We start from the raw sequence: 26,273 nt of genomic DNA, 5'->3' as shown, positions 1-26,273 counted from the left end.
GATATTAATGTTAGACTTTGTTGTAAGCTAACGCTAGCCTGCTAGGTCTAACTAGCTACCTAGCATAGACTAACTGGTATCAATCACAGTGCAGTTTAACAGTGCAGTTGGTCTTGTTGATCACAATAATCCAGTCCCCAGTCCCTGGCTGAAGTGGTTCATGGTTTGAGACCAGCAGCAAGAGTTGGTGCCACTCTGGAACCAGTTCTTCCTAGGTGAGAACCGGTTCTTTGATTAGGCACCAGTAGGTACCACTAACTGCCTTAGTTGAAAATGGGTATATGTACACCTTAAAATTCACCATGGCAGTGTTTTTCTGGCAAAAAAGGTCAAAGCATCAAAAGCTAGATAGGCAATACTAATTGATTGAAACATCATTGACTGTCAGTTTATTTGGCCACCAGCCCAAACCTAATAAAAACTGGATTAGTGGCCCAAAAAGTGGTTGACCATAGACCCAAAACAAAAAAACTGCATTCCATGTATTAATTTGAATTGTTTATATGACAATATTGGTTAATTAATTTCAATAGGTTTCAGCTTTTTGGCACACTAGATCATTCCTCTTCTCTATAGAGAATATTACGTAGTATTGTCTACCAGACACATATTGTCTGCTTGTTTCTGGAGACAAAAATGGAAACCAATGTGTCAGGATTTATAGCTGAATTAAATTTTTTCCAATAGTACAACTTTTATTCAAAGACAATGGCACCATTGCAAAAAAAGCACACATGACCCAATTATATTCTTAGCTGTGCCTTGTTAAACACTTGCCACAGTGGACAGGAGTTTTACAGAAGTTTCCTCTTTCTAAATGTGGCAAATAAAAATATTCTCTGCATTTAGTAACAGTTTGCTATCCTGACTCAGCCCTTTGGACTTTTTTCTCAACGTTTAGTTTCTTTCCTCCCCCCCAGCCTGTGATGGTGGGGGGTGATAGCTTCCTTCCTGTGTGAGATGAAAGTGCATGTGGGGACTGATGGACAAATGGAGCATCTCCTGGCTTGCCAGAACCATGAGCCTCTGCCAGGAGGGGAAGGGCTGCCCTAGTAGTTTTAGCCTGGCTGGAGAGAAAGGGGGAGTCAGAAAGAAGACAGGGGAGGGACTAGTAGACACAAACAGAGACAAAGACGGAGATAAACCCTAGCACCAAAACCATAAACCTTCTGTTATGTGGGAAAGAAGGGTAGCTGTGCTGGAACTTAGGACAATATGGAAAATTAATTATGTATGTATGAGGGCATGGGAACAAAATAAAGGGAAAGGGGAGACATTTGAGAGAGGGAGGTAACAGGAAAGACAGGTATTGAGAGGACAGAGGTTCAGGCCAAAAATAAGCTGAGGACTGGAATGAGATAAAAAGGATTGAGGCAATTATCTGAGATGAAGGGGTAAGGGATAGGGGGAGCAAAGATAGAGGAGGCAGGAAAGGAGAAGAAGGGGTGACTGTGTAGTTAGAGGAGAGGGGGAAAGGAGAAAGAGAGTCTCATGAAAGCATTCCAGCAGACCAGCACCTCCATAATACTGGCTGTGGCCAAAGCAGGAATTTCCTCTATTTGCACCACAGCTGAAGTGTCTGGACTGAAGCTTATTTTTGACCCACAGAGCTCCAGCTCCTGCAGACGCTGTCTCAGACGTAAACATACACCCAGATGAAAGACTGACCCAGTCCTGTGGACAGGAAGACAACATGGCCTCCAGCTCACTGCCTGGGACTCCCCCCAGCGGCCTCACAGACAGGAGCGGTAGCTTCTTTAAGGTAAGGATGGATGGTTGGATGGATGGATGGATGGATGGATGGATGGAAGGCTTTCCAAAAATAACTTTGAATTTTATAACAAAAACTTCCTGTGTACCAAATGTGTGTTTGTGGGAAAAGGTGACTCAACACTTGGTGTTTATAGCAGGGAAAAAAAACTCACGAAGGTTAGAGTGAATCAGTAGCATACTGCCCCACAAAACCAAAACCTAGTGACTACATCTTTGCTCAAAATGTCGTCATTAAAAACAAAACTCTTGAATGAAAAGGTTAAATCAAGATGGGCATGTTGATCAACCTGCCACTGTATTTAATTCTTTCACCTGTTTTTAGATCAACAAATTGTCATTCTAACATCGTAACATTTATTCAACTGTAAACACACTTTTAAATGTGCATATCTGTCACCTAACGAAAGACTTTCCCCAAGTCCATACAGAATGTATATCTGAAAAATATAAGATAATGAAGAGGCACATTTTTCATAAAAACTCATAAAACAACAAACCCACAGTGTGGTCTGAACATTGTGGTGGTCAGCTAGAGGTAAACATGCTAGCCGAGTAAGCTGCTAGCGTTAGCTTGTTGTAGCAGTCTGTTGAGAGTGCCTGTATTCATAGCCTCCGACTATAGTGATAGTTATTGTTATTTAATTAATAACATTGATTTCAATATGAATATTAGGCCTACCAATATGAGCTCATGCACAGTGTCAATTCTGATGGTAAGTTCATTGATTAGCTCAGAAACCTTTTCTTGTTCATTCATCTGAGAATTAATGGACTAATGCATTTAAGAACTATTTTACCATGCTGAGAATTAATCATTGCTTCATATTCACATAATATTAGCTCTAACTGAACATTTTCCAACATATTTTCAGGAAATGTAATTGATTGTATTGATTGACTAAACATAAAATAGAGCTGCTTTTTTTCGACAGTTTTCCTTCTGTTTCTGTTATATATTGAAGGAGGTCTGGAAATGAAGAATGCCAGCTGCACTTATTGGCAGTCTGACAAACACACGCAGGAGTAATAAAACTCTCCTTCTCTCTCTCTCCCTCTGTGTCTCAGTGTCTCTCTGCCCCCTTTCATCTCTGTCTCTTCCCTCTTTCTTTAGTTTTCTTTCTCTTCTGTGATCACTCACTATTCAAATACTCACATATTGTCATCCCTGCTGCTCAACAGTTCTCGTTCTCACACCATAGTAGCACTTACGGCACTTTTTTCAGTTGGTTCCACTTGTGAACCTTTCGAAACCCAGAAACTCTAGCACCAACTTCAAGCATTATAACAACAATGTTGGACTACATTGTTTCTCTACAAACGTTGCTCCTGGCTTTTGAGCCTACATTGGCATCCAAACACAACTGGTATGACACATTTGTTCCGCTTGTCTTGATTGTTATGGATTATGTTCTTATTAACACTTACTGTAAGATGTTAATGTTAGCTTTTGTTGTAAGCTAACGCTAGCCCGCTGGTTCAAACTTGCTACCTAGCAAAGGCTACCTGGTAATGATCACATTGCTGTTAAACAAATAAAATAAAATCAATGATACACGCTTTAGTTGGTCTTGTTGGTCATGATAACCCCGCCCCCAGACCCTGACGGTTCGTGTTTCGAGACCAGGAAAAAGTTGGTGCTGCTCTGGAACCAGTTTTCCTGGCTGAGAGCCGGTTCTTTGTCAGTTCAATCGACCATCTGCCCTAGCCTAGTGTGAACCCTACTGGGCAGCTCAACTTCATATGTGCCATTTAGTAGCGGGTGATTAATTTATATCTTATTTACAATTAGGATTTTGGTTTCCAATAATTACAAAAACAAAATAATCTAGAAGAAGCCATTATTGTGATGCACCTTTTTCAATATGATGGGGGTTTTTTTTGGCTGTTATAAATCCACTTCCTGTACAGTAGTGTGCTTTTTTGCCTATTTTCGCTGAGGTACTAACTGGAATATGTTGAATATAGTTTTCTATTAAATAGATATGCTTAATAGTTTTCATTAATTTTTATAATTTGAATGTATGTTTTGTGGTTTTTAGTAGGTTGGGTTATAGAAGTGCTTATTATTTATTTAAATGTATATATTACTATATTATTATTTATGTATCTTTTTTTAAGTTAATTTATATTTAAAGAAAAAACAGTTTTTAAAAGTTTATTTAATATAAGGTGTCAATGAGTTGTCATGTTAAAAAAAAAAAGGCAACAGAGAGTAAACAGAAATCATCCCAGCTCCTACTGGGTTCAATAACAGCTAGTCTTTCTTACAGGAAAATGAATCATGTTATTTTCTCACTGTCATCAGTGCTCCTAATAAGTATAAACAACATCAATGTACAGTACAGTAGATGCCATAGGTAGAATAAACTAGTATTTGTTCTGCTGCTGAGGGTGTCATTATTTTGGTAAAAAAATAATGTCTCATATTGAGCTGCAAGTTAACATTATTTTAAAGCCATGAAGTGGATTTACTCCATTTGACTAAGGACAGAGGAAAGATAATTCAGTGGAGACAGACCCCCATAAAACCAGGTTTGATCCTAACAGCTCTTTCAAAACATGACCCAAAAAAACATTTCACTGCACTTCCCCAGACACACGCACAAACGCACGCACGCACACACACACACACACACACACACACACACACACACACACACACACACACACACACACACACCTTTCTTTTTTTGTTTTTGTTGCACAATCCATGTCGCAATCCATGTTCAGACTCCATAATTTTGAGCATCCTATTACATATAGAAATACGCTACATATGTAAAGCAGCTATAGTGTTTTTCATGGCAAGCCTCATGACAACAGATCTAATTTTAGGGTCAAATTCTTGCCCTGCTGTAAAAATGCACTCTGTGTCTCAGAAACAGTTTAAAGCTTTTCACCTGGTTGCATGGCTCATTGAAGATTTGTGATAAATTAAGTGTTATGTGCAAATGAACAAGTTAAACACACTTTTGAAGCTAAAAAAGGAAGCTTTGGACCAGGATCAGCTGTGAACTAAGCAACAAACACTGACAGTTGTCTGGCTTTTAATTTCCTTTGCAGTTTTTTCCACCCTCACTAACCCAGTGAAAGCACACTCTGTATGTGTCTGTGTCAAAACCAAACACATAGTTTCCCGTTGACTCCATCCATGGCTTCAACAGCAGTCCATACAGAGAATCACTTACCTCTGCACTCACACACACACACACACACAGGCTGACTGGTGTGTGTCTGTGCATGAAATCTGCCCCTGTGCTTTAGTCTATCTCTGCATCCCTGTGTTATGCTAAGTGAATGAAATCAATAAGGAAGTGGAAAAGGATGAAGTAGAAGAGGTTCATCAAATTCAGTGAAGCACAGACTTTTGTTGTTGAGTGCTTTCTTGGATGTCAGTCATTTTCCTCTAAAAGTCATCAGTGTGAAATAAGGCCTGTACGGGCGCCACCATCAGAGCTCCACAAGGCACTCTGCCCACAGTCAATCACTCAGCAGCTCTCATGTTCACTGACCTTTATTTTATAGCTCAAGAATTTCCCATGTCTCTCCTCTGGCTCTATTCCCCCATTTTCATTCATAGAATGTGATCTCTTAATAGAAGGTAATAACTATCTTTCTGCTCCGTTCCACAGTCTGATTAATAATCCTTTATGGGGTCCTGGGGCAAAAATGAGCTCCCACTTGCTCACAGCCTGTTCTGGAATTTACCTGCGGCAACAAATGCCATATTAAATGCAGAGATTTACTAGGCCATGAATCAGTTGTTGAGGGGGCTAGTATATAGACTGCATAAAAGAAGTGAATGTACCCAGCGTGACGTCATAGATTGGTTTGTTGACTACCTTTTAGAAGCCTTGAGTTTGACATTTTAGCTGTTTCTATCTTGGTTTTCTGGAAACGCATTGGGTCTTCTTGTCACCTTTGAAAGAAGCTAGAAAAATGCAACCCTAGAGTTCTTAAGAAGTTAATTAACCAAATCTTTCACTAAACCACGCAATTAAACATACGAGACCTCAGATAATCCAAACTAAATTGAACAAAATATATTATAAACAATTCTAGCATTGGTACCTCATGGCAAATGATAAAACACCACCTAATGCTGGTGCTAGCTAGCTAGCTTGGTTAGCAAGGTGAATCCATAATTAATGGTAAACAGAGTTAAAACAAAATGTTCTAACTGGAAAAAGTGCCAGCTCCTTAGATTGCCTTTTGTACAATCTGACTTCTTTTTTTGCAACCAGTGGAGTCGCCACCTTCTGGTCATTAGAAAGAATACAGTGTTGAGGTACTCTCGCATTGACTTTGCTTTTCAGACCTGGAAGCTATCCCCACTTCTTTTATTCGACCTATGGGCCAGTTTCCATTCTCTGACCACTTGTCAGAGACCAGAGACTTAACGTATGTGCATATTTTCAGACTAAATTATTCCTGTTGACACACAAGGCTACACGGTTGTGTAGTGGTCACTCCACTGCTAGAGGGTGGCGTGTTCTAATCTAGCTTGCTGTTCATCTGTGTGGAGGTTACATGTTCTTTCCCTGTTAGTGTGGGTTCTCTCCAGCTTCTCTGAATGAATGAATGTTGACACACAGTAAACCCGGGGTTGGCGAGGGTTTACCTTAATTGACACTTTGAAGTCAAGCTTTCAGTCCCTTTGTGTGCGCTAAAGACACTTCTGTTCTAATTAGTACAATCAGATTTGCACTTTGTAACTGGAGAACTAATCTCTGTCAGCAGCTTGAGGGATCTATGTAGTTTGAGCTGACACTAGCTGTCTGTAGCATCTAGTTACAGGGTTCTCATTGCGTTTGACAGGAAAAAGCCACTTTGCTGTGTGAGAGTGCTGACTGTCTATCCAGTGCTGGTTGAATGTCTAGACTCTTAATAGTTTATGTTCTTACTTACATATTTCAGTGCTGCTGTTAACACTGGAGCTAACTTGTCTGCTCACGTTGTATAATAAAGTTTTAACCTGACACAAAGCTGGGGGAGTCTGAGGCTTTAACAGAGCTGGCTCCACTTAGTCCTGCGAGGGGGGAATTAAAGAGGCCTGTGGTGGCTGTGGTCTGGCCTGCAGCCCAGCTGGTCGAGGAAAGTTAGGAAAAGAATGCCTCCTACTGGATAAAATGTGCAATGTGCATGTGCATTGTTTCAGGTGCAGAAACTCTTCATTAAAAGCAGTATTTCTATGTAGTGCTTTGTGTTTGCACTACATGGGTGGAGTTTACCACATCAAAATAACTGACAGTATGACGTAGATTTTCCATGTATTGTCGGTAGTGGCATACTTTCCTTTGATTACTTCAAATTGATGGTCTTCATTATATTGTGCTCTGTTGCCAGACGCAACAAATATAATACGTGAAAAGGTCTTAGGAAGAAATGTTGTTTGTACAGTTTGACCCAGATTAAAACATTAAAATTTCTACATCTGCTCAGACATGTTTGAGGAGGCTCTGGGCCTCTGGAGTGCTCTGAAATGTGGAATGAGGGAATGTGGAAACAGGGGAAAAACAAAACAGCATGAAAGCAATTAGTTGCTAAAAGTCTTTATGCAACGGAGCAGTTTTTCAACTCTATTTTTAAGGAGTCCCTTTTGTGTGTGTGTGTGTGTGTGTGTGTGTGTGTGTCTGCTGATTTAGGAATAAACTTGGTCAAAAGGTATTCTCATATTTTTCACTAGAGGTTTTCAAACTGTGACTGGGGGAGTTGAAGTCAGAGAGCCAGAGATGTTGTTGGAGGTTAAAGGAACAGGTGCACTCAGGTGGTCTAAAAACTACAGGAAGTTGGTTATTATAGTGTGTCCAACTGTTTTTGTCTGCTTATCAACACAGTCAGCAGATCCAGCAGACACACACACACACACACACACACACACTCAAAACTCATGGAGGCAATTAAGGGACCTTAACTGCAATTTGTGTCCTTTTCAGAAATCAAGATCTCAGTCAAATCTAAACACACAGACATGAGACACATACTTTTAGATTCAGTGTAGTGTAGTTATTTCATTATTTTTATTCATTTATCCTGCACATCATTTAATTTATTTAATTAACCTACTTACTGTTTAATGTTTAAGCTTAAAACTTTCTGAACAATACAATTGTAATGATCCATTCTGTAGCCACCATGTTTTTTTCTCTCACTTTGGTAGACTTAGTTGATGACGTGATAAAACATTAAAGGCTACTCAATTAGAAATGTAAATAGAATGAATGGGAGGTATCAAACTTTGCCTACCTACAACGCTGATTACAAAAAAGTTGGGACACTGTAAAATAAGTAAAAACAGAATGCATCAAATTCAGAATTCAAAGTATACACTGCTCATAAAAAGTATTCATCCCCCACGGATGTTTCACCCTTTTCTTGCTTTGACACATGAAATCATGGTCAAAAAATTTGGCCTTTTTAAAAAGAATTTGCAAAAAAACCCTCTTTAATATCAAAGTAAAAACAGACTTTTACCAAATAAAATCAATTAATTAAAAATATATGAGGTAAAATAAATGATTGCACAAGTATTCATCCCCTTTTAAAGTAACTGACCTAATTCAACAGTCCGGTCGCTCAGTTTGTAGGGATAGCAAGCTCTAGTCAGATTTAAACAAGTGCCATACTGCTTCCATTTCTTAATGATGGTTTCGCTGAACTCTGTGGGATGTCCAGTGAGTTGAATTTTTTTTGTAGCCATCTCCTGACTTATACTTTTCAATGATCTTTTCTCTGAGTTGCTAGGAGTGTTCTTTTGTCTTCATGTTGAATAGCAGGAACAGTGATGAACCAGAGACTGGACCTCACATGTTTTTATACTACGATCACTTGACACATATCAACTGCACTCAAGTGATCTCCATTTCACTAACTGTTCACTGCTGGCATCAACTAGCTGGAACTTTATTGAATTACGTCAGTTACTTTAAAGGGGATGAATACTTACGCACGCTATGTGTAAAAGCAACAAAAGGGTGAAACATCCAAAATGAGTACTTTTTATATGCAATGTAAATTTACAAAAAAAACAAAAGTCTATCAGTTTGAACCTAAAATGTTTTTCTGTCTTTGTTTTCAATTTAATATATGTCATAAAGGATAAGCAAATGATCACATTCTGTATTTGTTTTGGTTTCGTACCAGCATTCCAGCACTTTTGGAATCAGGGTTGAACATATAAATAGTCCTTTCGCAACCTTTTCCCAAAATACTGATGCTTCAAAGAGTTTCAAATCTGATGCCTGCAGCGGAGCATCCAAAGGAAAAAAAGCTTGTTATAACACCAGAGTTTTATATTAAAATCACATTAATCAAGTGATGATTATCTGTACTTCCATAAAGACATTGCAAACAAGAACTTCTAATAGCTAATTCAGCATTGTAATTGTGTCAGTTTGCCAAATTGTAAACAAATATCAGTTTAAAAACAAAGCTTAAGTTGTAGCCTACAGTGTAACTCACTGAATGGCAACTCATATTTCCTTTTCATGCTTTCGTTTATTCCAAAGACAGAAACAAATGTCAAGGCGATTGAGCAGCCAACCACAAGAGTTATTCTGTTAGCTTATGAGTGTGGTATCAGAGATTGTGAAACACATTCCACATGTGTCATCAGTTTTTAAATCCTTGAACAGTTGTGGGCTGAAACTAAATACAGTTCAAAGACATAATCCTACACTGTCATTATTAGATGTACTGTCATTCCAACCATTAATTCTGTTGAGTTATTAGTGCCAAACAGATTTAAATGACAACTCTTATCTCTGTCAGCCTGGAAATAGTCCTTCAATAATCTTTCAAGACCTCCCGCCCAGATTGGTCCAGATGTTCACACACAGCTGTGTTTTGTGAGTGTCACTGCAGTACGACGGAACATTTCACTCTGGATGTTGATGTGGGTCATTTTTGTCACAATGCTTTGCCTCCATGTTTCCTACCAATAGGAAATGAGGTCCACACACAGGAAAAATGACGGTTATCCTGCCTTTTGTTTGAAATGTGACTAGTACAGTCATCTGTCTGTTAGTTCTTGTTTCTTAAGTAATGTTTGAGCAATGCTGTCAGTTTCATTTACTGCCATTCCCTATCCTCTTCTCCTTCTTCTATTCTCTCATTAGTCACATCCTCTCATTCTGTCTTCTTCCAGCTGATTGACACATTTGCGTTGGAGATCGGGGAGCTGAAGAGAGAGATGGTCCAGACCTCTCCAGCAGCTGACAAAGAGCCCATGGATCTACAAGGGTAAGACTGGTTTTCACACATCTTCATATCTTCCAAACCTGACTTGTTTTGTTCTTACGTCTCTGTTGTGGCCAGAGGTTTGATATTGTCAGGCTGTCTGTCCCATTGAGACTTTGTCAGGCTGTCTGTCCCATTCTAATGAACATGATATCTCAGGAACGCCTGCAGGGAATTTCTTCAAATTTGGACTCAAGGATGAACTGGTTAAATTTTGTAGGTCAAAGGTTGCTGTGACCTCACAAAATAGATTTTGGGCTATAACTTCGCCAGGCATTGAGAATCTCCTGCATAGCATAGCTTTAAACAATCCAAACTCCATTCAGAAAAGTAAAAGTATTTGAAAAGTTGTTTCCTTCTCATTTTGCAGACAGACCTGACAAAACATTAATTTAGGTTTTTTTTTACACATTGGCATCATGCTGTAGTGATTTGGTATACTTTTAAGCCATTTATTGGAATTAGGTCAGGACAAAATCAGTTTATTTTGGGAACATACAGATGCAGTAATGCTGTCCAGGCAGTCATCTAGACACAGTTCCTGGAGAAGGCAATGAAATCTGTCAAGCTGTATGCACCTTCAGATAATATTATTAATCCAAACACACAACAGCATTGAGGTTTTCTTCCACAGAAGGTACAAAGCAGTAATGGTTATTTCAGCCATAGTAGATGACGGAAAGTAATGTTAATGGAGGTGCTGTGAGTAAGGAGAGATTGTGATTTCACATTTGGGCAGTTACTGAATTGGTGATACTAGTCTTGGGTAGGGATGGGTACCGAATTCAGTACTTTTATAGGTACCGACCGAATTCCGTCGGTACTACCGAGTACCGATTCATGTAAAATCAAACGGCGTTACCTTTAAACTGATCATTGATTTCACTGCTCATCCTGGATTTTATATTGTTTTGATAAATTTTTTAAAGTTTATATTTTGAGAAATAAATATGTTGAATTGAAAAAATTAGATTTTATTATTAAACAAATTAACATTTATCACCACATAAACAAACACAAAAGTACCGAAAATTGGTACCGTTGAGTACCGGTACGGATTCCCAGGTACCGGGTGTCGGTACCGTATCGGTTCAAATGTGAAAGGTACCCATCCCTAGTCTTGGGGGCACACCTTGAAACTATACTTTTTGTGGAGATCTTTTGATTGTATAGATCTTTTTGGAAGCTACAAATTCCAAGAATCCTTTGCAACAACATCAGTATTTAAAGCCTTGTCTAATGTTCGAGTCAAACATGCATGGGAATTGCAGCTTGACTGGTTGAGGCATACAACCATGAGGCAGTAATTCTAATTTATTCTCTATAATTCCTATAAATGTTATCTTGATGAGCCACAGCATGTCTTTAAGTTGGTTTTGCATCCAGTCATCTATTTATAAACACTTTTACACATTGGTCTTCACTGTCACCAGCAGATGGCAAAAGTGTTTTAATATCTGTCCCTCTCTGCTGTTCTCTTGCAGGCTCGAGAGTGAAGTGAGTGGTGTTTACCTGCAGTCCACCCACTGTGGCGGGGTGGGAGGTGAAAGGGATTCTGGGTACGACTCCCTGCGAAGGAGAATGAGCGTGTTGGACAGGCTGACTCAAACCCACCCAGTGTGGCTACTTCTGGCAATCAGTGAAGAGGAGGCCAGTCGCATATTACTCCAACAGCCACCTGGGGTGAGTGGTTACCATCCTGGGATACAAATGTGAATGTCTTTATTAGGGCCACGGGGCAATCGCACAGAGCACTGGCTATGCAATAGCTGTAGGGGCCAGTGGAATGTTCATGTCAGAGTGTGTGACATCATCGCTCAGAGTGTAGAGGGAGAGAAAAAAATGTCAAAAAATAAATTTGAAAACTGCGCTCCAGGCCGCAAATTCCACTCTACAGAAATTATTTATACATAGAAACGTAGGAAAATGTGTCTTCTCACTCACAATCCTCTGGTAAAGCTGTGTTGAGAAATGCATTGAGGAAACCTTTCAAATTACAGTAGTGTTCAAAATAATAGCAGTCCAATGTGACTAACCAGATTAATCCAGGTTTTTAGTATATTTTTTATTGCTACATGGCAAACAAGGTACCAGTAGGTGCCGGTGGATGAAGCCAGCACTTGTTGAACATGCATTTCTCTTTGAAAGCCTGAGGAAAATGGGTCGTTCAAGACATTGTTCAGAAGAACAGCGTACAATGATCTCCAATGCTTTAAAATGGAGAGCAAAACCAGAGACACGTGGCAGAAAACGGAAGACAGCCATCAAAATGGATGGAAGAATAAGCAGAATGGCAAAGGCTCAGCCAATGATCAGCTCCAGGATGATCAAAGACAGTCTGGAGTTACCTGTAAGTGCTGTGACAGTTAGAAGACGTCTGTGTGAAGCACACACATTTTGAGGTTAAAGGGCATAGGTTGGTGTATAAATGGATGCTTGAAAAGGAATGCTTGTTGTAGGTGTGCTCCTTGTATATAATATAGTATCATAACATTACTAGTATTAATTGTTTGAAATCTCTGAAGAATCTCATCATAGTGTACACACACCGGCAGTAGCCCCCGTGGCCCTTTCAGAATTTCCCCAGGGGAAATTTTCTAGTTTAATTGTTGTTTAACATAATATCATATTTCATGATGTCTGATTCCATGGTACAGGTGTTCCTGGTAAGGAAGTCAGCTGTTCTGCAGAAAAAGGTGTTGTCTATGCGCCTGGCGGAGGATGAGTCAGGAACTCCCATCAGCCACTTCTCTGTCAGAGAAAGCCAGTACAGTAAGTCACATGTTTGTCATTGGCATTATTTACATCAGAATATAATAATTTAGATACTGTCAAATTTCCAAACTGATTTCCAAATTGTGCAGCAATCTTTGCTATTTGCTGCACAATCAGGCATTGTACAGACTATGTTCAATAAGCAACGGTTCAGCGAGGCATGCTTTTTTTAAATTGAAATTTGCAGAAGTTCTATGAGCGTCGATAGGTCTCAGAGCTCAAATTGTTCTCTTTCACTTTCCTTTCCGATTATGTCTTGCTCAACCACAACCACCTCTGCAGTCACACTGTACTCTAGGTCACAGAGTTAAAGATGTAATTTCCTGTCCGCCTCCGCATATTGTGTCTAAAGATAAACCCAAACGTAAATTAGAAATAAGAGTGCGTGACCGGAGGGTTGTCAGTTTGGCCCAACTGTGTGTAAGCAGCATGTCTGTGTGGGGTTTGAAAACATTTTAAAGATCCATGTTGCCTATTACACTGAGCCAAATTGAAATACAGCCTTTTTTGTTAACATTTTTCTTGTGTTGACTCAACAAAAATCTCTATTTTTTTTTATTTTCTATGCACACAAAATACTTTTTTCTCTCAAATGTTGTGTGTTTTGTTGAAATCTGTGAGCACTTGTTTTCCAAGATAATCCATCTACCTGACAGGTGTGGCATATCAAGACTGATCAACTGATCAAACAGCAAGAGTATTACACAGGTGTGTCTGTGGCCACTCACAAATCAGTCAGCTGTTGTCCTCTTTAAGTTGGAAAAAGTTTGGCGTTAATGCATTTATCTTTAGCAAACACCTGGAGCCAAGTGTGACTTTCACAAAACTTGGTCATGGTCACATGTTTGTTTGCACTGCTTCAAGAGTACATTGAACAGGTAATTTGCTGTGTGTGTGTGTGTGTGTGTGTGCGTGTGCGTGTGTGGCAACACTTGCCCTTGAAAATAGCAAAGCTGTTGACATATAATGCCATACATGTAAAATGGCTTTAATCAAGTGGTAAACAATAGTAGATTAGTCATTTATTTGTGCCCATGCTTATAAAAATGAGTCCTACATTGTGCTGTGCTTCAGTTTTTGGAATTGGTCATGAAGCTGTTACAGTGCCAAAATGTGATGACACACCAGCTGTGGATTTTCCATGCTGAAATGACAGTACACATGGGAGGGAGGGGAGTGCCTTTGGCCTGGTTTGGCCTTTAGATGTGGGTCAGCTGCTCTCCAGTTGGCCTCTCATACTAACTGCTGTGATAAGTTAGCCCTGTGCATGAATCATTTGACTTAACTTTTAAACAATGCTTTTATATGTAGGGATTGCACGATACCACTTTTTCAGGTCCAATACGATACCGATACAGCAACCTTAAGAATCTGCTGATACAGATACCAATCTGATAACGTCTTTCTTTTCCTTTTAACAACTGAGCTGTTAAAAAACATTTTTTCGCAATCCACTTTTCTTAACCTGACCAAACTGAAACAAGTACTCTCCTAAAGGAAGATGCATTGCCCACAACAGTACCTCAATATAAGACATATAACAATCCACATAACTGTTCACGTCACACCTGCTGCTCTCCTCTCTCTACGGCAGGTCACACAGAGTTTAGTGAAGCATCTATGTAACAGTTTAGGCTTATGGATCAGATGAGATTGTACTTTTTTTTTCCCCCTACCAATACCTGATCCAGTGATTTTGGCCTGATACTGATGCTGAATATCGGATCGCATCCCTATTTATAGGGAAATAATCACCAATCCTTTTATAAAGGAATACCTCACCCAAAAAACTTTTGTATATCAATTACTCACCTTTAATTCTTGAAGAAAATTAAGTTTTTCTCACATAAACAGAGAAAATTCTTGATGACTTTAAAGTGATAGCTTGGATATTTTGAAGTGGGGTTGTTTGAGGTATTTTCCCACAGTCAATGTATATTACCTGTAGTAGACGATGGTTTGGAGAACCTGATACGCTCCAGACAGGAAACCAATGAATGTATTGATGCAGACAAAACTTAAACCACCTTAATGAAGGGCCACCCTAAAGAAGTTATACTCTTTTATGTTTAAGCTATATTTAAAATATGTCCACCGATTGTTGTTGCTATCCACAGCCGTTTCATTTGGCACTATTTTTTTCTAATTTTCCATATGTAAATGTCCAGTAAGCATCTACATCTAATTGATTTTCAGTCTATAATTTGTAACTCAGTCTTTACACATTTACATTTTTTTGCAGCCTTTTCTCTGGAGGAGTCTGGGATCAGCTTTGCAGATCTGTTCCGACTGGTGGCTTTCTACTGTATCAGCAGGTAAACGACCAACAATTGTCTTTCTGTCTATCCCTCAATCACACCCTCAGTTTCATCATTTTATGACGAGAGCGTCATTCAACAGTTGAAACTCATGATGAGAATAATGTTTGTTGAGTAAGTGGTCATTGTACCCGCTCACTTCTTGTTTTTAGCTTGTGCCAGCAAGACACAGACATGACTTACTGTTAAACAACAGAACAGGAAATTGAGTTGAACTGCATGCAAACCCTCCACAAAACTGGATTCTATTAGAGAGATGACCGTGAATCCAACAGACCTACATTTTATAAAAGTGGATTATATGATTTTAGCTGAATTTTAATTTGCAGTCTTAATCCAAACACATATGTGTGGATTTAAAACTTATTACCTATGGATTTATAATGGAAACAAGCCTCTTTCTTGAGGCCATATCACTGTCAAATAAAGACTGTGCACACACATACAAATACATACATTCATAGAAAAATATGGGAATGAGAAGAAAATTAATACTGATAAAAAGAGGATAAAGATATGTTTAATTTTTACAACAATATAATAAATAACAATAATAATGTCAATGTGTAGTATTATATTTGAATTAATTACTACTAATGACAAATATACAAAAACAATATGAAATTTATGTGATTGTGTCATGTTTCTGTTTGTTTCATATGTCCTATGTTTTGGCATGATCATAAGCATACTTATTTTGTTGTTATTACAATTATAATCATCAAAATTATTATGATTATCATTATTATTAAGATTGTTTTATTGATATTATTATTATTATTATTATTATTACTACCTACAACTTGTAAGCATACATCCACTCGTGTTCTTTTTATGTAGTCAACCCGTCATACACGCAATTACCAATTTTATTATTTTCCAAATCTCATAATTTTTTTATATTCACTTTTCTTCATATCTTTTTTTATTCATTTATTATTATTATTATTATTATTGTAGTTGTTTAAAACCAGACAACTTACCTATTCCTGGTTGTATTACTTCCTGGGGAAAGTTTTGTTAACTGGCCTGTATTATTGTTCCTTTCCTTGTCCTTTAATAATTGCAATAGTAAATGTACACTGATGAATCAGCATTAAATTACATTCTCATTCATTTATACAGGTAAATTAGAGTAGTGCAGTTCCTTTCTTATATTGTATATCAAATATTCATAATTTTATGTCACATTTATTGCCTGTTCCTTTTCCCTCAGGGATGTCCTGCCTTTCGCACTCAAACTCCCAGAGGCCATTGCATCTGCTAAGACTCAGAAAGAACTGGAGGAGGTGTCTCAGCTTGGAGCAGGTAGCCTCAAGTATTGTTTTATTGTCTGAAATTCTGTAGTAACACACATCGCAAACATCCATACTGTTGGTTTGCAAGTTTGAACTATAAGTTAAAAGTTCAGATTAAGGATGTCCGGTAAGGACAGTTCTTTTACTTCACTCATTGCATTACAATGGTAATTATTTGGGCCCAAGCAACGAGTGGTGCAAAGGCGTTATTGTTCCTCTGGGTGCGAGACGTGAGCAGCGCGTATATACGTTCTATCGTGCAATCCCGTCCCGTTACGTGAAGCATATTCTGCATATATAGCTGTTTATCAATGAGTAGCACAGGGGCTCCACAAGGGACTGTTCTGGCTCCATTCCTGTTCACACTGTACACAGCGGACTTCAAATACAACTCTGAGTCCTGCCACATCCAGAAGTACTCCGACGACACTGCTATTGTGGCGTGTTTCAGGAATGGACAGGAATCTGAATATAGGGATCTGATAAAAGCCTTCAGTGACTGGAGTCACAAGAACTATCTCCTACTGAACACCTTGAAGACTAAGGAAATTATCATAGATTTCTGCAGGTTCAAGCCCCCCTTCTGCCATTGAGTACCTGTGGGGTGGACATGGAGGTGGTGCCAAGTTCTAAGTATCTAGGTGTATACCTGGATAATAAGTTGGACTGGTTCCTAAACACAGACGCTCTCTAGAAAAAGGGGCAGAGTCGCCTCTTTTTCTTCTTGAAGCTCAGATCTCTGGACATCTGTAGTAAGATGCTGCAGATGTTTATCAGTCTGTGGTGGTAGTGTGTTGTTTTATGCTGCAGTCTGCTGGGGAGGCAGCATCAGACACAGAGATGAAGGCGGTTGGACAGACTGGTCTAAAGAGCTGGTTCTGTGGTTGGAGCCAGGTTGGACACACTGGAGGAGGTGGTGGAGAGTACTAGAGTTCTTGAAGTACCCAGATCATCTGCTACACAAAACCTTTATGGACCAAAACAACAGCAGTGGACGGCTCCTCTCTCTCTGTTGCAGGACGGAGAGATTCAAAAGATCCTTCGCTCCTACAGCCATCAGGCTGTCTCATTCTAACAGAGCTAACAGACGAACTGAATTTCCCCTCGGGAATAAATAAAGTAATTTTGATTTTTTGATTGGTTTAAATCACACAGATATCAAATGTACGAATGTATATATGTTTTCAACGTATTAACCACATGTTTATTGATACATCAAGGCTTCCAGTCTGTCTGTAAGCCTCATGTTGGCTTTATGGGAAGTAATCGACAATGTTACGATATATTGATTAATGGATTTTATATCCCCGCCTACTGTAGTAAGGGGAATCTGCGTGTAGTGAGGCAGCAACACAAACAGACTGGGAGCGTTGAGCAATCAGGATGTGGTTAAGAAGTTCAATACACATACAGCTGGATATGTGTGTTACTTAAACAGCTGTCTGAGCAGAAAACGTTTCACTAAATGGCACAAAAAATACGCTATGCACATAAAGAAGGGGGGGGGGGGGGGGGGGGTCTTAATAGAATGGAATTATATTTGATCCCTGAGACGTGAGAGTGACAGACAAGGGGTTTATAATCTCATGACGCATATTAATACGTGTTTGTATCAAAACGACAAAAGCATACTAACTACTAGTATCCAAAATATTAACATTATAGACATTGCCATTAACTATTCCTGTAACACATTGCCCACAAAATCGCAAAATCACATTGACCAAACACTGCCAGCCATATCCTAGGTTTTGACCTAGTCTTGTTGGAATGTAGTTGAGAAGCTTGATGTCTCTTGTGTTCCTTAACTACAGACCTGGACGTGGGATTGATTAGCCTAGCTTAGCATAAAGACTTGAAGCAAAGGGAAACGGCTAACCTGGATCTCTCCAATGTTTAAAACACACTGACCAGCAAAAAAATGAAGCAGAGAACGAGCGTTGTTGATCTCATTATAATAGAGAGCTGGTGTTGCAGGGTGCCTGCCTGCTGCTCCACCTGCTCTAACATGCAGTCAGTCAGTCAACCAAGCAAACAAACAGATAAAGCAGCACAGGTTTTGTTTATTTTCTTTGCTGACCATTCAGGTCTGGTCTCACAGCAGTTTTAGTTGCTTCATCTCTGTCAGGTTATTCTTGGCTCAGCTGCTGTGAATCTGCAGTGAGTCAGCTTTCTACAGCAGAAGCCTACGACATAGCTCAGTGTTTAGTGTGGGGGAGAAGGGAGTGGCCAGTGGAAAGCTACAGTAAGCCGTGTGCTATCTAAACACACACATACCATCACTCCACATTTAGACATGTGTGAAAACACACAAGGCTTGCAAGTGTGAGTGCTAATGTAACGTGCAGTAAACTGTCATAACTACTCACAAATATGAAAAGCTGCCCTTACGTTTTCACGCTCGCATTCCTGTGAATGGAAGTGGGAATAAAAGGCCACACTGTGATTGATTTCTCACTGCTCTCCTCACATGTGAAGTGAAGGAGGAGAGGCCCAGCTCTCTCTCAGTCATTAAGGGAAACTCCCCTTCTCCACTGGAAAGCTTCTATTTAAAGACAAAAAAGCAGACCATCATATTATATGTTGTGGAATATGGGCACGCACATGTGAAACACAAACACATGTTACAAACAGTGCCAGAGACATTTGAAATTTGCAGTGACTTTGAACGAATCCCAGAGGGCATGGGGAGGGTTGTTTTTTTTTTGTTTTTTTTAGACCCTTATTAACTGCAGTTGTCATCATAAAAAAATCCCTCCTTGAACTTGTTTTCAGCCAGGCCAGCAGTGTGACTATCAGGATGAGAGTGTTGTCGATTTGTCAGTCCAACATTTTCATACAGACTGATATATCTCAGGAGTATTGGATGGATTGCTGTCAAATCTTTCATATATTTTGTATTATTCATATTCATGTCCCCCTCAGAACGATTTGTAACTTGGTAATTTTTCCAACGTTTTCCACCCTCAATAACCCGTTGTAAATATGAGGGGGACTATTGTATTTTATATTTCACCTGTGTACTGCTGCTTACTAATAGTATGTTGAAGTCTGTGTATTTTTAAGTTTGTTTATTTTTTAAGATTGTATATTTTCTTAAGTCTATATATTTTGCTATTTCCACTATTTTTAAATACATGTATACTAAATTTCCCTCCTGGGATCAATAAAGTATTTCTGATTAAATATGGAGCGCAATACAAACCTAGTGAAACAAATGTTTCACAGATAACCTGCCTTAATTACTGTGTTGGTGGCTTGTGTATATGCGCTCAATTGACTGCGTAATATTTACGCCCCTGTGATGTTTAGCCTTCAATCTGAACCTCCCAGAGACGTAATGGGGGGACAAAGTGTTCCCGGCTCTGTTCCTCCTTTGGAAGAACCGGTACAGACGGCAAGATGGAAAATATTATTTATTTGTGCCATCAACTCGCGTATAATAAGAAAGAAAGTGGACCAAAATGCAGAACAACTTTGCTTGAGTATGAAAAACAGAATGATGGGCAGTTCTTCCACCATTTTCATTTTAAATGTACTCGCCGCTGCCACCGTTTACTATACATGTACTGCTGCTGCTCTGTTACACAGCCACAATAAGGGCAAAGCTTCCTTGTGTGTGTTAATTTTTGGCATTATATGGTAATTGGGTTGGTTGGGAGAGCGCATCTCTCATGAGATCAACCACTAGCATTATTATTTTGCACGATTTAATCTGACATTTTTTGTTAGTTTTTTCTAACTCATTGCTATTCACAATGTGGAATATTTCTCTTAACGCTTTGTCTTTCTAACATTTTCTTTAAAGTCCTCCGCCCTGCTAGCAGTTTTTCCTCTCTCTTAAGGGCTAAGATGCTTTGTTAACAACTTTTATCTTTACCAGGCTCTAGTCCCAACTTGAAGACCTCATAATTTTAAGAATTTGCTTTAATATAGCCACGTGGAGCAACTCTTTGTACTAGGAAGCTTTGTGAATACGGCCCCGGGTCATTATTTGAAAAAAAGGCTTATAAAAACATATTTTTTTCTTCCTGTTCTCTGATCTGCTCTCATTTTAACTTGTTGTTAATGATTTTGCTACATATTATTTTCAGTTGCTTCCATTTTATTTTAATTGCTGTTATGCTTCCGGCATTGAAACTAATGGTCACAGATAAAGTTAGACTCAGCTATTTTTGGAATACCTGCTTTTATCTGAGAAATTACATTTTTTTTTTTTTTTTTATGAAATCTCTCAGATAAATACTAAATCAAAGGTATTTTCACTTCTCTTTGTACAATCAGAGTTTAATATATTGTGGCAGGTCAGTATTATATGTGGTATTTGGAGTGGGCTGCCTGTTGCAGGCTTGCTCTGCAGACAGACTTGCCAGTGTCAGGTGGTCATTGCTCACATGGACCAGTAGGAATACCACAGGCACATTTCAGTCTCCAGACACCAAGGTATTATAAGACATGAAACCTTTAGACAGGCTTCTTTATTGGAGTGTGACAGTTCCTATTTTTAGCCTGCAGGGTCAGTCATCACTAGACTTATCCTGCAATCAATGCTTAGATTCTTTGAAGTGGCATGATATGTTGCCTGTTTATTGTGTTGTAACTACATATTCATGCTAGGATAAAGTAGATCTTTTCAAGTAGTTATTGTAGTGTGTTAGCGCGAGGACTGTCCTGCCAAATAGCTGAAAACAATGGAATGATTCAGTGGAACAGCACACAGGGACAACAAAATGGAGCACATGTGTTTTCCTCTGTTGTGGGACACTTGTACTGTCAATATATAAAAAAGGAAAGGCAGAAAATCCTATAAATACAGTTTTCAGACAGCAATTGCTTCATTTGACAACAAAAAAGTGTCCAACAGCTACTCAGTTAGGGAAGTTACAGAGGGAAATGGAGCAGGAAGAAGGAGTGGAGGAACTGGAACTGTGTGCCGTGCGTTGTGTTTAGTGCCCTCCCACTCTGTGATTAGCTTGGGCCACTCCCTCTCTGTGTCTCTGGGTGTGTGCCGGCACCCAGTGAGTAGAGCCAAGAGACACGGGGTTGAATTCACAGCACTTCTGCCACGGGGAATATGAAAAAACACAACTGAGGAGAAAGAGAGGCAAAGAGGAAACTTTGGAAAACTTTGAGGAAACATTTCAACTGTTGGTGAGAAGTAGTTGAGAATGCTATTTTTGGTCTTGTTTATTGTTAACGGATCTTTTAATTTGAAGGCTCAAGGACATACCCTTTCTCTGAAGTGTGTGTGTAGTTAATGTTTAGTTAATGTTTGCCTCTGACTGTTTCTGTGTCTGTGTGTTACAGGCTTTTGGGACTCTGCCCTCTGCAGTCAGCATCGCACTTCCCCCCGCCCCTGCCGCCCTCTGAGCCGAACCCTCAGCCCGCAGCGAACTAACAGGAACAGTGAGGTCAAGGGGTCACAGCAGAAACACACCGGGGCTCACTGTGACAGTGCGCCCCCGACCCTAAGGTCCCGCGCCCCTCCACCTTCCTTTCATCTGCAGGGGAGACATTCCAGTGGTCCTCTGTGCTTCCTCAACCCCCTGTTTCTCCAGACTCATCAGCACCACCACCGCTGCGAGGACCGTCCGCCTTCGCGCGTTGTCCATTCCGATGACAACCTAGAGGATGTGGGGAAATCGTCCGTGAAGCCACTAAGCAGCAGCCAAGGTAGCGAGCAGCCCGTGGAAAAGATCAAGCTGAACGGCAAATCACGGCCCCCTCCCCCCTCGCCCCCCTCCCCCCCGCTCGATGCCGCGCCGGCGCCCTGCACCGCCTCCGCCTGGACCCCCAGCAGCAACCACCAGACCCAAGAGCATGCCAGAGGCCGTTGCTGTGTCTGCAAGACTACAACAGTCTCCCAGCAGGCGCCCAGCACCGGCTCGACCACAAATGGGCACCAAGCAGAGCAGCCCATCAAAAACTGCCAGCTTAGCAATCCCTGTGCCTTCAAACCCGCCACCTCCGAGGCCTAAGAAGCCTGATCTGGAAGCTCACCGCTGCCACATTGCCCTGGATGATGAGACCATCGCCAGGGCTCTGTCTCGGGCAAAGCTTCCACCCTGCCAGCCTCCACCTGCTGTCCCCGCCGATGTACTACTGGAGAATAACGCTGGGAGTCCGTCCACTCCCAAGGAGAGGGGACGCCAGAGGCTCAGTGACATGAGCATGTCTACTTCGTCCTCTGACTCACTGGACTATTCCCAGTCTCCGGGATTCTCCCTAGGCCTGGCCCCTAGCCAGTCCAGGCACCTCGATCATCAAGACCAAGTGGAGGACAGCAGTGAAGATGACGAGGATGGGGAAGAAGACGAGGAAGAAGACTACGGGGTCGGTCTGGAGACGGACCTAGAAATGCGCCTCCGTCCGTCCTTCAAAGCGCGGAGGCGAAAAGTCGGCGTGAGCCTAAGCGGCGGCTCTTTCATCCTCCCCAGGGCTTTGAAGGGACGATTCCGGAAAGTGAGCGGCATGCTCAGCTCCCTCATGACCCCGGAGAGACGGGCCGTGAAGAGGATCGCCGAGCTGTCCAGGGACAAAAGCTCGTATTTTGGTTCCCTGGTCCAGGACTACATCAGCTTTGTTCAGGAGAACCGAGGCTGTCACACCTCAGGGATGGACTTTCTGCAGACTCTCAGGCAGTTTATGACGCAGATGAAGGCTTACCTACGGCAGAGCTCTGAACTGGACCCCCCTATTGAGTCCCTCATACCTGAGGACCAGATCGGTAAGTCGGCCATAAATTTGTGAATCTTTAAAACCACGAACAGAACACTTGGGAATACTTTGTATTTTACCCATTTCTATATTCAGTCGTAAAAAAATCATAATGAACTTTATAATTATAGTTATGAACACATATTCATATTCATAATGATTTATATCAATTGTCGCAGTATGAAGCATTTAATGACTTAAAAAGACACATATGCCTAATTGTTCATGTTAGTGTATTATAATTCTCATAGTTTTAATATATTCTAATATTTTTTATCATTTGATACAACCACTGTTATAATGCATAGTAATGTAATTATAGGGTAGGCTAATCATAAATATGTTTATGATGCATTATAGACATGGGCTTGCAAAACTCATCCAGCATCCAGCAGGTTGTATGATTGTTGACGTTATAAATTATTACAAAGGCTTTAGAATGTGATTATTGTTATAAAGCATTATGAATATTTATGACTCTTTCAACTATAATTTCACACATCTACAAGTAGATTATAAAGCATTATACATGCGTTTATGTTGTATTATAGACATGGACTTCATAGAAAGTGCTACAAAATATATTCAGGATTTGTTGTTTGCATGGTGGGATCATGTGTCCTGACTTTGCGAAACATCTGCTCATGCTTGCGTGGGCACATGTGTGTGATGATTAAGTCATATCCCTCGCTTACAGCAGTCACTTCTTCAAAATGACTTAATTCATTGAAAATGTTCATTGAGGACCATTTTCTCTGGAATCAAACATCAGACGTTTCCATATTAGTCTTCCTCATTACTAGTGTTGAGTTACAGAAATGCCAGTGTGCTGTGCCCCAGTGAGTTATTTTTGGCCTTTGTTGGTTAGCAGAAGCTCACAGTCCAGTTGACGCTCATTTTCAAAGGCAGAAATTTCATTTAATTCTATGTTTTGAGTTTGACAACTCCCTAAATGTGTCCTCAGCACAGTGGTGAAAGTAAGTAGCAGCAACAAATTGGTCAGATTATCGGGCTCCTTGGCTGTTTTATTGAGGCAAAACTCCTTTACAGCTGCTTTAGACTGCAGGTTTTGTAGAACAACATCGTATGTCTAAAAATATTGTGTCATTAGAACTGAAATTTAGCTACCTCACTGCAAATAGGATCAAAATAATTCAGTTTTTTTCGAATGCTGTTGGACAGTAACAGAGTTGGTGATATGCTCCATGAGGTCATAGTGATTGTAATAATACAGTTTGCAGGCATGAGCAGCTCTATCAAAGGGACGTTTCATTCCTATCTGATTATTGTGGACTTGAGTATTTGCATGAATATGTAAGTATGTCTTTGCACTCATCTCACATCCCTTGTTCATTGTAAACAAAAACAGCAAAGCATTGTTCAGAGACAGAGAAGTGATCCATTCTGGTTGTGCAAACACACCACAGACGCACGTTAAGCGTCTCACGCTCACAAATGTTCCACTTGGAGAAGGGAAATGTAAAGGTTTATTTATACAGCAAGTATGAAGGAATAAAGTGTAATAGCTTATAGAATATGCACCAGTGAAAGAGTTAAGTTCATTGTTAGATGGTTAGAGCTGAGTCAAAATGATCCATCTTTCCCTGGAAAAACAAAACAAGACTGAAAACTAGAAACAGGCAGCCTGGCTGACGTCATGCTACAATCCCACTCAATGTTTTTAAAAAAAGGAGAAGTGCAGTTAAGCTGATGTCTGTGCTCCCATTCAGAGTGTTTACAGAAAGATTTAGAAGAGTACTGTTATGTTGTGGCTGAAAGTCTGACATCTTGGGAAAGAAATGTTGGACTTTAGTGCTTGTAGTAAAACGAGAGCCGAGAGTCAAACGTTTTTTTAGCAGCTATAGCCCTTCACATTTTGAATTGTGAGGTCAGGTAGATGATCAACTATTTGGCATGTGTACAGGGAGAGTATACAGCTGTCAACACACCCTAACTTATGGCTATGACTGGATTAGAACAAACAGGGGGAGGAAACGGGAAAGCTTGTCATTTCTGGGATGTAAATCATAAAACTGCACATACTTTAAAGTTTGCTTTCATGTACTTAACTTGTAATTTTTTTCTTTAGTTTGAAGTGTGTATGTCTGTTTGTGTGTGTACACTGTTCATCACAGCCTATCCTACAGTTTATTGCTGTTGAGGAAAGCCTTTGAATAGGCTGTAGCCTAGATAAAGCTCAATAACAAACATTGCCCAATATACAAAGGAAATGAGCCTTTCTGAAAGGAATTAGGAAGTCTGCAGTCAGAGTGTGTGTGTGTGTGTGTGTGTGTGTGCGCATGTGCGCGTGTACAAGCACGCGCATTTGTCCCTGTTTGTAACCTCCTAGACAGGAGTCCTCATGAGGTCGCAAAAACAAGTGTATGCGTGTGTGTGCCGAGATGTTGATATTAAAGTGTCCTACTGTTTGCCCTGACAGCCTCAGTACTCCTCCTTGTGAAAACACGAGGATCTGTCGGATTTATCCAGCCTCTGTAAACACCTTGGGCCTCCCTTGGTCTTGACTTCAGATTTATTAGTCTCAGCAGTGTGCAATAAAGAACTGCCAAGCCCTTACCTCAGGCGACCCATCTCTTAGACACAGTGTTTATGCTTGTGCTGCAGTGTAAGTTCAGCACATTCACCCTGTCCTTCTCTGGTGTTTTTCTGACTCACCATAAGGTAAAAAATGTCTCCACAAGAACAGGATTCTTGTATGTGCATGCTCTCTTGATTATGCTGTTGCAAAACATGCATTTGGTTCTGTGTAACTCATTGCATAAACCCTGCCTGGAGGCTGGGGATGCTTTTGCATGAATAGCTGTGTCAGTGCTGCCCGGGAACAATAAGACACAATTGTATAAATGTGACATGCTGTACATAGTTGAGGTAGGAAGGAAATTATTTGAAGCCTATGGACAAAGGTCCGAGGTACAGATGGAGCCATTGTAGAGGTCCAAGTCCAACTTTTTACTGCATGCTAGCTGAATTCATTATAAACTTATGAAAAGGTTCCAACTTGGGTTTGTTAAGATCAGACTAACAAATCTGCCATTCTATAACTCTTCAAACAGCCCGTGCTAAACTTTTAGGTGACCATTTAACTAAATAGCAAATATGTAGTCTATCTTGTAAAACCTGAATTTTGCCTCTT

The 26,273-nt window shown here is 40.1% G+C and overlaps 1 protein-coding gene across 1 annotated transcript in view; it reads left to right on the top strand.

Moving 5' to 3' along the window:
* Window positions 1-26,273, top strand: part of LOC131968670 (ras and Rab interactor 2-like) — a 43,906-nt gene that overhangs the window by 9,200 nt on the left and 8,433 nt on the right. Inside the window, 8 exon segments of the mRNA XM_059329660.1 lie at window positions 1,609-1,762; window positions 9,920-10,014; window positions 11,496-11,694; window positions 12,669-12,783; window positions 15,029-15,101; window positions 16,321-16,412; window positions 21,710-22,128; window positions 22,130-23,129. Coding sequence (XP_059185643.1) covers window positions 1,694-1,762; window positions 9,920-10,014; window positions 11,496-11,694; window positions 12,669-12,783; window positions 15,029-15,101; window positions 16,321-16,412; window positions 21,710-22,128; window positions 22,130-23,129 — 2,062 coding nt within the window. The 5' untranslated portion in view covers window positions 1,609-1,693.

The sequence above is a fragment of the Centropristis striata genome, chromosome 1 (assembly GCF_030273125.1).
Source record: "Centropristis striata isolate RG_2023a ecotype Rhode Island chromosome 1, C.striata_1.0, whole genome shotgun sequence".
Classification (NCBI taxonomy): domain Eukaryota; kingdom Metazoa; phylum Chordata; class Actinopteri; order Perciformes; family Serranidae; genus Centropristis; species Centropristis striata.
Note: the sequence above shows the minus strand (reverse complement) of the source record. Positions and strands in the feature narration are given on the sequence as shown.